The sequence below is a fragment of the Mesocricetus auratus genome, unplaced genomic scaffold, assembly GCF_017639785.1.
Source record: "Mesocricetus auratus isolate SY011 unplaced genomic scaffold, BCM_Maur_2.0 Super-Scaffold_4256, whole genome shotgun sequence".
NCBI classification, from domain to species: domain Eukaryota; kingdom Metazoa; phylum Chordata; class Mammalia; order Rodentia; family Cricetidae; genus Mesocricetus; species Mesocricetus auratus.
In genome coordinates this window covers 90299318-90312141 of record NW_024429182.1, presented here as the reverse complement: position 1 = coordinate 90312141, position 12824 = coordinate 90299318, and the positions used below count along the sequence as shown (strand labels likewise).

Here is a 12824-nt window from a genome sequence, read left to right as displayed (position 1 = left end):
TGGGGACATAATGTACTTGCCAAACACACGTGAGGGTCTGAGTCCAGTCCCCAGTACCGAGTGGGCAGCTGATTATAGAAGCCTGTTAGGGCAGATCCCTCTGGAGCCATCTCTAGGCTCAAGGGAGTTCTCCTTTGAGTTTCCAGGGGTTAATTTTCCTGGGGTTAATTTCTGGCAGGAAGGGTGGAAGGATACCATTGTCTGTCTTTGTAACCCTCTATCCTGCTTTAATTCTATGCAGGATTTTGCAAGGTTCTAGGTTCGTCATAGTAAAGTCTGCACAAATGATCCCTGTCTTGCTTACATAACTGCACCATACAGCTTGAGGCTGAAAAAAATCTGCAGATATTTCCAAGAGCCCTGACTAAAATAAACTGTAAAGTAGGATAGAAAGTATTGTCCTTCAAGAAAAATAAAAGCTTAAAGTGGTGGATTGGAATTTTTTAACTCTAATTTTCTAGTATACATTATCCAAATTATAGAATGACTGCAATTATTCCTCCCTAAATGAAAATTAGCTAATTGGCCTGGATCTGAGGATCAGAAAAGAAACTTGAGGGCAGGATATATAATTCAGTTAGTAGAGGGCTGCCGTGGCCTCAACAGAGCTCTGGGTTTGATCCCCAGCCCTGTATGATCCAGGTACTGTGGTGCAGATCTGTAATCTCAGGATTACCTTAGAAGGATCATCTCAGGAGCAGAGGCAGGAGAATCAGATGTTCAAGTTCAGCTTTGGCTCCTCTGCAAGTTCCAGGCCAGCTTGAGCTACACGGGATCCTCCTCTCAATAAATAAGTAAACATATTAATATATTATATAAGGAGCCAGCAAGACTAAATAGTTCTGACCCTCCAGGAACCCAGAACCACCTCTGACATACAGAGATTCCCCCTAGTCCTGCACTGATTGCAGAAGAAACATCATCAATGAAAGGGAAACCCCAGTGCTTTCAACATTGATTCATGGGTATAGGCAAGGCCTTGGGCAACAAGAGCTAAAAGTAGTTCTAAAATGTTTTACAACATTCAGAAATGACCCTAAAATGTTTCCTTGAGAAACAAAGAGATGGACTGGGGGAGATGTCTCTGCAATTACAAGCACTGGCTATTATTCCAGAGGACCCGAGTTCAATTTCCAGCACCCACATGGTGGCTCACAAGCATTTTTAACTCCAGTTTCAGGGCATGCAGCTCCCTTTTCGGGCCTCCTACTGCATGTGGTGCACAGACAGACAGACATGCAGGCAAAACACCAATACACATCGAAAACAAGGAAGAGGGGGGACAATGAGACAATGGAAACCCACTTCAAGGGGGTCAACACAAATCTTAGCCTCTGGGCTGGAGCAATGAGAAGGGAGAAAATAAGTCCCCTCTGTTCTAAGTATAGGACAAAAAGATAATATGACCTGTGTGTCCCTGAGACAGGATACATATATAGACCTAGCTCTGTCCTGAACTTTGGGTCTTGCGAGTGTCAATCCAGTGTTAACCAACACAGCAGGGTAGAGAGACAGGGAAGTCATGGGAACATGAAAAGGGAAAGAGGGGTAGGTAAGGAATGGGTGGGCGCAGCCTCTCTCCACCTGAAGTGACGGCTTGCTCTAGCCACCAGAGCCATTTTCCAGACTGGTCAGCATAGGCACCCCTTACTTCTTGTCTCCCCTACATTCCAAGGAACCCTAATCCATTAGAGGTGCTTGGATTTGTGTAGCACATTTTTTTTCTGTCTGAACCCCTCCTTGGGGAAATTATGCTTATTCATGCAGTCATTGGGATGTAGGGATTTGATCTGGAGGGTGTGGTCATCTTACCTAGGCCATGTAATCCTCGACTGCCAGGCAGAAATGTCTATTTTCTAAGGCCACAGTGCTGGAAGTTTGGGACATTTCTAAGAGCACGTAAGAATCCTTTCCCTTCTCTGCCAGAAGGTAATGGGTTTGGTGTAATTATCATTTAAGATGGAGCTTTTAGTTGCCATCTTTTCTAACACATAAAAGTGACTCTGAAATAAAAGCAAAAGGCAGCAATAAAAGTAGCAACAAAGGAAACCAGTTGTGATGGCACTTTTGTTTAATACCAGCACTAGAGAGATAGAGGCAGGCTGATTTCTGTAAGTCAGCTTGATCTATGTAGTGAGTTCAGACAGCCAGGGCTATGTAGAGAGACCCTGTGTCAGAAAAAAATAACAAGTAGCAATAGAGGGGGGGAAATATCCATGATGACATTGGTATAAAGAGCAGCATACTATAATACCCACCACTGAGAGGTCCGGGTACAAGGGTCAGAACTTTAAGGTCATCCTTGACTGCATATTAAGTTTGAGGCCAGCCTTGGTTACCTAAGACTCTGTTTCAAAACAAAAACAATAGAGCCAGTACTGCTCAAAACTAGAAAACATGTATTTTATTGTTTTCTGGCTTTTGATAAAAGTGTTGGATCATTTAATTTTTGCTCAAGACAGTTTGAATCAAGTGTGACTCCCAAGAGAAACCTTTGAACATTGTCTAAAATCATAATTGTGTGTTAGATTCACATTGCTTAAACAGGCATCCTTGGTACCAAGAACATGCAGGGATATGGCTGTGTACCTGTTTCATTATTACCAAATTATTCATGACATTCAAGAGTTGGTCTTCTGGGGCATCATCTCTTTGGGGAGACAAAACAGCCTATCTCTTTTTTTTTCTTTGTTGTTTTTCGAGACAGGGTTTCTCTGTATTGTTTTGGAGCCTAACTCATTCAGTAGACCAGGCTGGTCTCGAACTCCCAGATATTTGCCTGCCTCTGCCTCCCCAGTGCTGGGCTTAAAGGCGTGTGCCACACTGCCTAGCCTAGCACAGCCTATCTCAATGGGTACCACTAAGCTGCATCTGGCTGTCAGAAATCCAGTTATCATTTGCTCTCCACATAAGCTCATGAGCACACAGATTACTTGTATATGCACACAATCTGTGGGGTCAGCTTCCATGGACCTGGTTGTCAAATGTCAAGCTACCACATTTCCCATGTGGAAACTAAAACTAGTTAGTAGTTAGGGCTACAGTTTCCTAAGTTCCCCATTCAAGATTAAGTTCCTTGAACCCAGACATTTGGGCTCATCTGGCAGATGACTGGGATTTCTGTCTGTGGGAACTCATGGGGGGAAAACGAGAAAAGCAAATGAGTCCTGTCTGTAGTTTTCTATGGGGTACTAAGGGACCCACAATCATTCACACTAGAGCCAGCAAGAGCCGCTGAGCAGCATTATCATGCTGGCAAAGAACCCTCTGAGGAGTCTGAAAACAGGAGGTGCTCCTGACTATACCTCAAGTTCCTCAGCTGTGAAATGAGTTCAGTCAACTCATCAGACCTACAGCAAGAAACCCTTTCTTCTTTCCTCCTCTATGTAGAAACCCAGAGCAGAAAAGGGTGGTGCACCCGTTCTTGGAACTGCATCATCTTTGCTTAAAGCAAAGTCAGTGGATGGCACAGCTGGTATACTCAGATTAGCACAGAATTAAGTCAGGTCACAGCAGAACTTCCAAGACCAGTGTTTAGGGCAGTGACAACCCATGGCCCACTTTTAACAATAGAATGTGTAGAAGTTTCTAGAAAGAATGGGAAGCTACTCTTTATTGAAGCAGCAGTTGAACACGAATACAGAGTCAACAGGACGCTCCACTGTGCCCCAGCACAGGTGTGTTCCATATATGCCCACATTTTACAGAATGCATGATTCTTGCTTTATTAATTTAAACAGTTTATTTTATTTGAAAAAGATCTAACATCAGATTTAAAGTCTTAGCCATTGATTAAGCATAGAAGGAACTACTCAAAGTGACTTCATACCATAAGGGGTACTGAACAGCTCCTGGAGGAAGGATGCTAACTAAACCTCATACATCTGTGGTAAGGGCTGGTTGTTTCCAATGAACCATTGCACGTGCTATGCTAAGTCTCCTGGTCCTTGATTATACAGTTCTCTCTTCTATTTGTCTCTGTGCCCTTCACTCTTTCTGGTACCCATTCATCTGATCCCTCATCTCTCCATCCTTTTCATCTCTCTGTCCTTCCCCATCCTCCTGTCTCTCCACCCCACCACCCTCCTGAGCCCTCATCTCCATATGCCCCTTTTCTGTGCTCACCATCCTACTGTTTCTAACCTTCCCAGCAGGTTCCTCTGTCCCTCTGCTTTTCCCATTAGAAGCCCCCTGTTGTTTCTTTGTGCTGGGATTGGTTTTCAAGAGAGGACTCTGTACCTGCCCCTTATCAATGCTGCTTGCAACTAAGACTGTCATCCTCTTGCCAGGTTTCTTTTCACCTGAACGTTGTATATTGAAGGTGATGTCTTTTATATGGATTCCTTGTGTGATCTTCTTTATTTTAGAATCGTAGAGAGAGAACTCCAAATCCCATGGCCTGTTGCACTTCATGGTTTCTATTTGTTCTTTAAAATATTTCAGATCCTGCCTTACCGAGGGAGCAATTTTAAAGTAGAACTTCAGCCCCATGCTCAGAGTGCCCTCTCTTTTCAGCATGTCAAACAAGAACTGCAGACTGAGAGTCATCTCTTCACACTTCTCCTGCTCAAGCAGCTTTGCCACTTCTCTGTGGGTTGCCTCCCCCAGCTGCCTCTGGTCCTCCTTCACAAGGAAGGACATGGCATAGAAAAATTCCTGGAAGCTGATGTGGCGAAAGCTGTAGAGTTTCTTGATGCCGAACCCTCCGCGGTAGTCGATGCTGTCTAAGAAGGCAGTGAGATTGGAGCCGTCTAAACTGTGCTTTCTTAGGATATCTTCTTCAAATAGCAGCCTCTGGTGCTGGATCCCCTCAGCTGCCAAGGAGCACAGACCCCTCAGGACCCTGTGACGGGTGAGATCAGGGCTGTCCTCGTTGCCATCAGTAGGCAGGAAGGTGGACACATAAGCAGTGAAGATATCTGTACTATTGCTAGGTGTCTCTGAGACTTCCTGGCCTCTCGCCATCTTCCTCTCCAGCCAGGAGCAGACCACCCAGCAAATGCCCGGAACCTGGCATGCTTTGTAGAGAATATCATTGCTTTGCACAAACTCAAGGACATTTCTTGCTTGCTCCTTATCCGTAAAATAGGAGTTGAAATAATTCTCCCTCTCCTCCTCAGAGAAACCTAAGACACGGACATGTTGCCTTTCACCCAGCATGGGCTCCAGACTCTGCAAAGCCGGAGTCCGAGTGGTGATGAGAAGAGAGCATGGTACCTCCCTTCTCCTAATCAGAATGCGTAGCACACTCTCTGCACGACTGGACTTCTGTAACTCGTCATAGCCATCCAAGATGAACAGGAGCCTCTCCGGCTGCCTCAGAATCTCTGTGACTGGGGCTTCGTTATCTCCGCAACACCAGCAGATGAGGTTGGGCAGGTCACACTTGGGCATCAGGACCACTTCTCTGCAGCTCACATAGAAAACATAATCAAACCTGCCTGGGTACAGGGTCCCTTTGGCCCAGTCCTGCACCAGCTTTCTGGCCAGTGTTGTCTTGCCGGTGCCTGCAGATCCTTGCATCACCACTATGGGCGAGGTTGAGTAGGACTCCGCCTCCGGAGCAAATAAAGCCTCCACCCTGACTTGGCCCACCTCCCATTTCAGGCCTGAACAGGGAGGTGATCCGGAGCTCCCTGGACTGGACATGGTCACCATGAGCAGTTCATTGCAGCTGCTGTTAATACCCCAATCTTGCCTCTCCTCCAAGCAGCGCACATGCTCCCGGTAGATTTCTCTGTAATCTGAGTAACACAGATGGAGTTTCAGGATGGGAACAACAGAAGGCAAACTTCAGACCTTGAGTTTGCTCTTTTGTGTTTGTTTCTGTTTTTTTATTTTTTCTTTTTTCTTCCATTTTTTAAGTTTGTTTATTTTACATATCAACCACAGTTCCCTCCCCACACCTCCCACCTACACCCACCCCATCCACTCCTCCTGTCTCCACTCAAAAGGGGCAAGGCCTCCCGAGTTAGCTCTCCAGTCTCATCTCTTGCCCTCCCTACCTTGTGTTGCTTTGAAGTTTATAGTTGTGACTTCATGAGGTGAAGCTAGTGTGTGTGTGATCTGTGTAGGCATGTTTGAATGGGAGTGCATTTGTGTCTCCACACACCGGTGAGAATGCACTGACGGAGTGTGCCTTGTGTGGGGGGAAGGGGTGTGTATGCCTCAGCGCCAGTGCGTGTGAGGATGTGTAGGTTCCTGAAAAGTCCTGTGAAATTTCCTCGTGGGGTGAGGTGAGGACAGAGAAAGGAAAGGAGAGAGAAGGGAAGCTGAAAGCTGGAGCAGGAGCAGGAATCTGCTCCTGGTAAAGGGTGGGTCAGGCCCTAACCCAACAGCTAAACAAAAACAAGCAAACAAACAAGCAAACCCACGGATTCTGCTCTTTGAACCAAGGTTCTTATGCCTGTGTTACAAGCCCCTTACTGACTGAGCAATCATCCCAGCCTGTCCACTCCCATTTCTGCAGCACAGGAGCTCTCAGGAATGAAGGGAAACTGGGAAAGACCACAGGTGCCAACAGAGCCCCTGCACCCCTCTCCCTCCCCCCCCAAAAAAGAAGAAGAGGTAAGCTAGTTAGGCTCCACTGCGGCCTAGGTTCACATCAGCCCGCTGACCCCTCCATGAACAGCAGATGAGTCACTGGTCATGAAACTGGGGAGGTGTGAGTGACCCACACACTCTGATGCTGTTGTTTCTAGTTAGTGGAAGTCGCTCCACCCACACTGTCCTCCATCTCCGTGCCCTTTCTGCATCCCCCCTTCTCCAGCACAGCAACTGCAATTAGGAGGCGAGGTGCTCCAGTCATAAGACATCAGAAACCCCTGCCTTCAGCTCAGGGTCTGCACCCAACACTCTTCAGACCCCATGTCTGGAGACCCTGGGGATCCCCAGTAAGGAGAGGGCAGCAAAAGGAAAGGTATAATTTACAGACTGCTAGAGTCTGTGGGGTCCTGGGATGTCTCTGGCACAGCCCTCACTTCCCTCTCTCGGGCTGCACTCACCATGCAGACAAACCTGGCTGAGGTAGTTGACAAGCTCCATCAAGTTCATGGCCCACAAGCTCCTGCTCACCACTCTCACGGCTTCCAGTGCTCCGTACATTGAGATCAGTTTTGATGCTAGGTCCACCGGACTCAGACCCTCCAGTTCCCCTCGGGCCAGATGAAACTGGGTCACATCCCGTAAGTGGAACTTCAGCGTCTTGAAACTGTTCTCCTCAAGATCCGTCAAGGCCCAGAGCAATGCCTCCTGGGGATTGTTGGCTCGTGCCATGGTGGTCAGAGGTCAGCCAGCCTCCTGGAAGTGAGAAGTAGAGAGGCAGTGCTGAGTAAGGAGCAGCCTGGAGACTCCTTACCCACCCTGCCCTCTGGGGGCTTGGCAGTCTGAGGAGAGTCCAGGGGAGACCAGATATGTGCAGAGCTCTGAGGAAGGCAAGTGGGTGACACAGCAGGGGAAATTGTCTAAACACCCCTGCTCTATCAGATAGCATGTGTGACTGTGTGGGTAACTAGAAATAAAAGGCCCTCCCTCCCCCCCTTCTCCATCCCTACCTTCCTTCCTTCTTGTAGACATATTTTTGTGTGTGTGGCAGGGTCTCATGTTTCCCAGGCCAGCCTCAAACTCTTCTTGTAGCTGAGAATGACTTCAAACTTCTGATCCTCCTGCCTCTACCTCCCAAGTACTGTGATTGCTGCCAAACAGAACTACACCTGGCTTTGTGGAATGAAAGGAATTGAAGCTAAGGGTTCATGTGTGTTAGGTAAGTACTCTACCAACTAAGCAATGTCCCCAGATGCCCAAAAGCACTCTTAAACTTGACTCAATGCCTCCTTAAAATTAGCATTAAGAAAAAAATGTTTGAGTATTTTTAATGTCAAAAGTGAGCCTGCCCTGGATTGTGAATGTTTCCAGAACTTGTGCATTATCTGCTGAGGCCGCAGAGATAGGGAGATTGGAAATTTCCATCCTCAGTCCACTGCTTCACACATCAGCATCATGAGCTCAGGCTCTCATGGGGTCCAAAATCGGTCTCCAGGTTAGGAATCAAGTTCAGATGAGGCCAAGAAGGGAATAAATACTATTAGTGCTAAAGGTGGGCCGAGTGACTTCTTGATCTTAGCATCTACTAAAGGGAAGGGGAACAACAGTGGTCAGTAGGAAGCTTTCAGAATCCAGGAGACACTTGTTATCCAAAGTCATGAGGGTCGACTGTGGAAGTATGATGTCTGGAGGTGCTCAAAAAGAGTCTTTGTAATGGACTTGGTAAGACTCAAATATCAGAATTTTGACTGAATGCCAGTGAAAGGAATAAACCTTTCAGAAACACGTCAGGACACAGGGATACAGGGGATTCCCCATGAAGCTGATTCTGGGGAAGCTAATTCCAGAAGGACAAGAAGACAACAGCAGAGCACTGGACCAGTCAAGCTCAGGCTTGAGGATCTGGAGGCAGGAGGATGACTCAGCTCCCTGGCAAGAGGACAAAAAGCCAGCTGTCCAGGAGAGATACAATAGGTCCCTTTTCAGCTCCACAGGCCAACCCTAGGTTCTCTTACCCAAAACCCACCAATTAATTATTACCTGGTGGGGTAAGAATTCAAAGTAAAGGTGTAAATTCTCAGATACATACCGTCTGTCTACAGGCCCAGTATGTGGGGGCTGGAACCCATGAAGGAACTCAGTGAGCAGGGAAGCAGAGATGCCCCCTCATCAGATCTGTTACTTGGCATGAGCAATTGTTCACCAGATGAAAACTTGACCCCTTGGGAGGCAGAGGCATGTGAATCTCTGAGTTTGAGACCAGCCTGGTCTACAGAGTGAGTTCCAGAACAGCCAACACTGAGAAACCCTGCCTCAAAAACAATTTTTTACCTCATTTTTCAGACATTAAACTTGGGAAACAGGGGAGGGACCAAAGGCATGAACTATTGTATTGCCAAAGGGCAGACAGAACAGAAGATGCTCCACATTCCTCCCTGAAACCACTTGTCCTCTTTACAACTGGACCCCAGTCCAGACCGGGGCACTGTGACAAAGGAAGGGAAGCATTGTCATCGCCACTGTACCATTTCTTCAAACTGGTGACGCCACTACAGGATGTGCTCTGACAAGATGGAAAAGGGAAAAGGCAGGAGCTCTGTGAAGTAGAGATACAAACACACTCCTAAATGTGCCTAAAGGGCAGCTGGTCAGCTGCCCTAGAGAGCAGGGACTTCACTAAATCACTCTAAATTTGGAGCAGTTTCTCAAAAAATCGCCTTCAAGATGAAAAGAACAATGGATCAGTATTTAACTGGTGCCTTTGTCTTTCTGCAAAAGCTTTGGAGAGACAACCAAAGGTGCAGACAGCCAATAGTAAATTACCAGAAAACTAGAAATTAAAGTAAAACAAATATTTTAGGAGCAACAAATGAGTAAGACATAAAACTAAAGCACTCAGGTGGACAATATTTGCATAGAAATAACAGCATAACCACTTAATAACTAAGATATAATACAACCACAATGAAAGAACAGTGGCGGAGAGACTGGTAAGGTGACTCCATGGCTGGGAGCTCTGGCTGTTCCTCCAGAGGACATGGATTCCTGGCACTATATGGCAGCTCACAACCATCTATAACTCCAGTCCCAGGGAATCCAATATCCTTTTGTGGCCTCTGAGGGCATCAGGCATGCACATGGTGCACAGACATACATTCAGGCAAAGCACCCATACACATGAAGCATGTTTTTATTATAAAGGATGGTAAGGAAATGATTAGGATAAAAGGTCAATGGATGATGCCTAAGCCTTGAGTCAAAAAGCAGTTGTGTGTACTGTTTAGAAGTACAAGGATGTAATGGGGCAAGAGAGATGGTTCGGATTGTTAGAGCCCTGCCTGTGTAAGCATGGCACCTGAGCATCAAGCATGAGGACTTGAATTCATATTCTGCCACCCACATAAGACCACTGAGGGGGGGTGCATGAGAATGGCTGAGGTGTGTTGACCCCGGTCTAGCTCCAAGCTCAATGAAAGTCCCAAATGTGACAAGGTAGAGAGAGAGTTACAGAACAGGACACCTGGCATCCTCTGGCCTGTGCATGCACAAAGGACACACTCACACACATATACAACAAATGCACAATACTCTCTCTCTGTGTGTGTGTGTGTGTGTGTGTGTGTGTGTGTGTGTGTGTGTGTGTGTACAAAGACGTAAGAAAGTTAAAAATCTAAAATAGTTACCTTGGGGAAAAGGGATGGTGATGGTGAGAAAGAAGAAAACTGAAGACACAGACTTTGTAATGAGTGGAATTTCTGTACGTGCACATGCATCCCTGAGATAAAACTATAGGCCATAGATCATTCTAGGGAGAAGACAGGTGGCAAAGAAGTAGAGGGATTGTGTGTAGAGAAGTCTCAGGAAACTTGGCCGAAATGGGACTCTGCAAAGTGATGGGGAAGCACCAGGCCAAGGGAAGGTCTTTGTCTTCACAAGCAAGGGAGGCGTTTTTAAATGCCAACAACAAGCATCCAAAGGAGGGATCAGGCTAGAAATCTCAAATGTGGGGGGTGAGAACAGGGACCGGATTAGGACCCAAGCTTTTCAACAAGATAGGCTGTGGGAAGAAGCGGCTGTGTGGGTTTCATGGTCAGAAGACGAGTGTGAGCATGTCTGACAAAGCTACATTCTATATGGTGAACAGCTAACAGGATCTCCAAAGAGCTCAAAGACAGTGGTGGAAGGAGGAGGGAAGCCAGCCCTCTAACCTGTCCACCTTTCTCCCTTCCCCAAATCCCAAGCCTCAGCACGCAGTCAATACTCCCTGGAGTTCAGGGGAAATGGCAGGAATGGGAACTGACTTGCCCAAAGCCTTAGCCAAGATCAGGCTAGACACAGAAACCACAGCACCAGAGAGTAAGGCCAAGATGAGGATATCAAAGAATGAGACGTGACTGCCCAGATAGGATGACAAAGAGCGGAGGCCACTTACTGCATCAACGTCAGCTCTCAAGGTCTAAGTCACTGGGCCAGATTCATAGCAACATCTACGTATTTATAGAAACAGGAACTGAGTTTAATTGGAGGGGCGGAGGCAAGAGATGAAATCGTGTTAACTCTGTCCTGACTAGAGGCAGAGAAGACAACTAGAGAAATTGGGTCCCCAAAAGAGAGAAGATTAAAATGAGGAAAGCAGGACCAAGAATAGAAACAGAAAAGGTAGGAGATAAAAGATATAGGGAGACATAAAACATAAACTGAGCAGAAAAAAAAACAGAGTAGAGAGACAAGAGCAGGGAGCTGGCTATAGAATACGTGTGTGTGTGTGTGTGTGTGTGTGTGTGTGTGTGTGTGTGTGTGTGTGTGTAAAATATCTTCCTTCAATACCTGAAATGGGATGGGCTAGGTAAGCAGACTGTGAGTCCCTGGTAGAGATAGTCTGGTGTTGTGTTGTGTTTTGTTTTTTCAGACACAACTACTCACACATACTCCCCAGGACAACTAGCAAGTGGAATGCAGTAGTTAATTTTGTGTGACCCAAACTTTGGTCAACATATCACTGAGAGTTTCTGTGATCCTGTATTTAGGATATGACTGTCAGTTGAGTCAGTAACTGATGAAAGCCAACTGCTCCCTAATGTGGGTGCCCTCATCCCATCAGATAAAGCCCGAACAAAAGAAAAGGTCTGGCCATCTCATGAATAAGAAGGGTCTCCTCTTACTGTATATATGGACCATGTTTCCCTCACTGTGCATCCTAGAATTTTTTTAAAGATGTATATATTTATTTATTCTGTATACAGTGTTCTGTCTGCATGTGTCCCTGGAGGCCAAAAGAGGGCACCAGATTTCATTATAGATGGTTGTGAGCCACCATGTGTTTGCTAGGAATTGAACTCAGGACCTCTGGAAGAACAGCCAGTGCTCTTAACCTCTGAGCTATCTCTCCAGCCCCTAGAATTTTATTTTTATATATGACAAATCTATTATATATTTTATATATGTATGTATATATATCATGAAAGCTGAAAGAAGATTGGCGGAGGAAAAAGACTAACGGGAAGAATAATTGGGGGGAGACTAAAGGGAGGGAATAGGTGGAGGTAAATGCTGTCCAAGTAGGAAGAATTTAAGCCAACAAGAAAAACCTTAAAGGGGCTGGAGAGATGGCTCAATGGGTAAGAACACATGCCGTGCAAGCATGAGGACCTGGGGTAGAATCCCCGGCACCCACATAAAAAGCCAGGTGTGGTGACACTGGAGCCTGTAGCCCCAGCACTGTGGACAGTGACACAGAAGGATCACTGGGACTTGTTGACTGCCAGCCTGGCGCCAGCTTCAGTGAGGGATGAGGTCTCAAGGGAATAGTGATAGAGTGATAGAGCGGGACATCCAACGTCTGGCCTTCAGACGTACACTCATGAGTGCACGCGCGCGCACACACACACACACACACACCACACACACACACACACAGAGACACAGACACACACACAGACACACACACACCACACACACACCACATACCACACCACACATACCACACACACCACACACCACACACACACACCACACACACCACACACCATACACACACACCACACACACCACACACACACACACCACACACACACACCACACACCATACACACACACCACACACACGCCACACACATGCACACCACACACACACACCACACACACGCCACACACATGCACACCACACACACACACCACACACCACACACCACACACCACACACACACACACACACCACACCACACACCACACACACACCACACACCACACACACACCCCACACACACCACACACACACTACA

General features: G+C 46.7%; 1 protein-coding gene across 1 annotated transcript; it reads right to left on the bottom strand.

The window, feature by feature from the left end:
• Positions 1 to 3727: 3727 nt before the first annotated feature.
• On the bottom strand, positions 3728 to 11023 carry Nlrp10 (NLR family pyrin domain containing 10). Its single transcript, XM_005075766.4, has 3 exons — positions 10976 to 11023; positions 7005 to 7299; positions 3728 to 5744 (listed from the first exon to the last, which is right to left on the bottom strand). The coding sequence occupies exons 2-3, from the start codon at positions 7273 to 7275 to the stop codon at positions 3988 to 3990; spliced, it is 2028 nt and encodes a 675-aa protein (XP_005075823.1). The 5' UTR covers positions 7276 to 7299; positions 10976 to 11023; the 3' UTR covers positions 3728 to 3987.
• Between the last annotated feature and the right edge of the window lie 1801 nt (positions 11024 to 12824).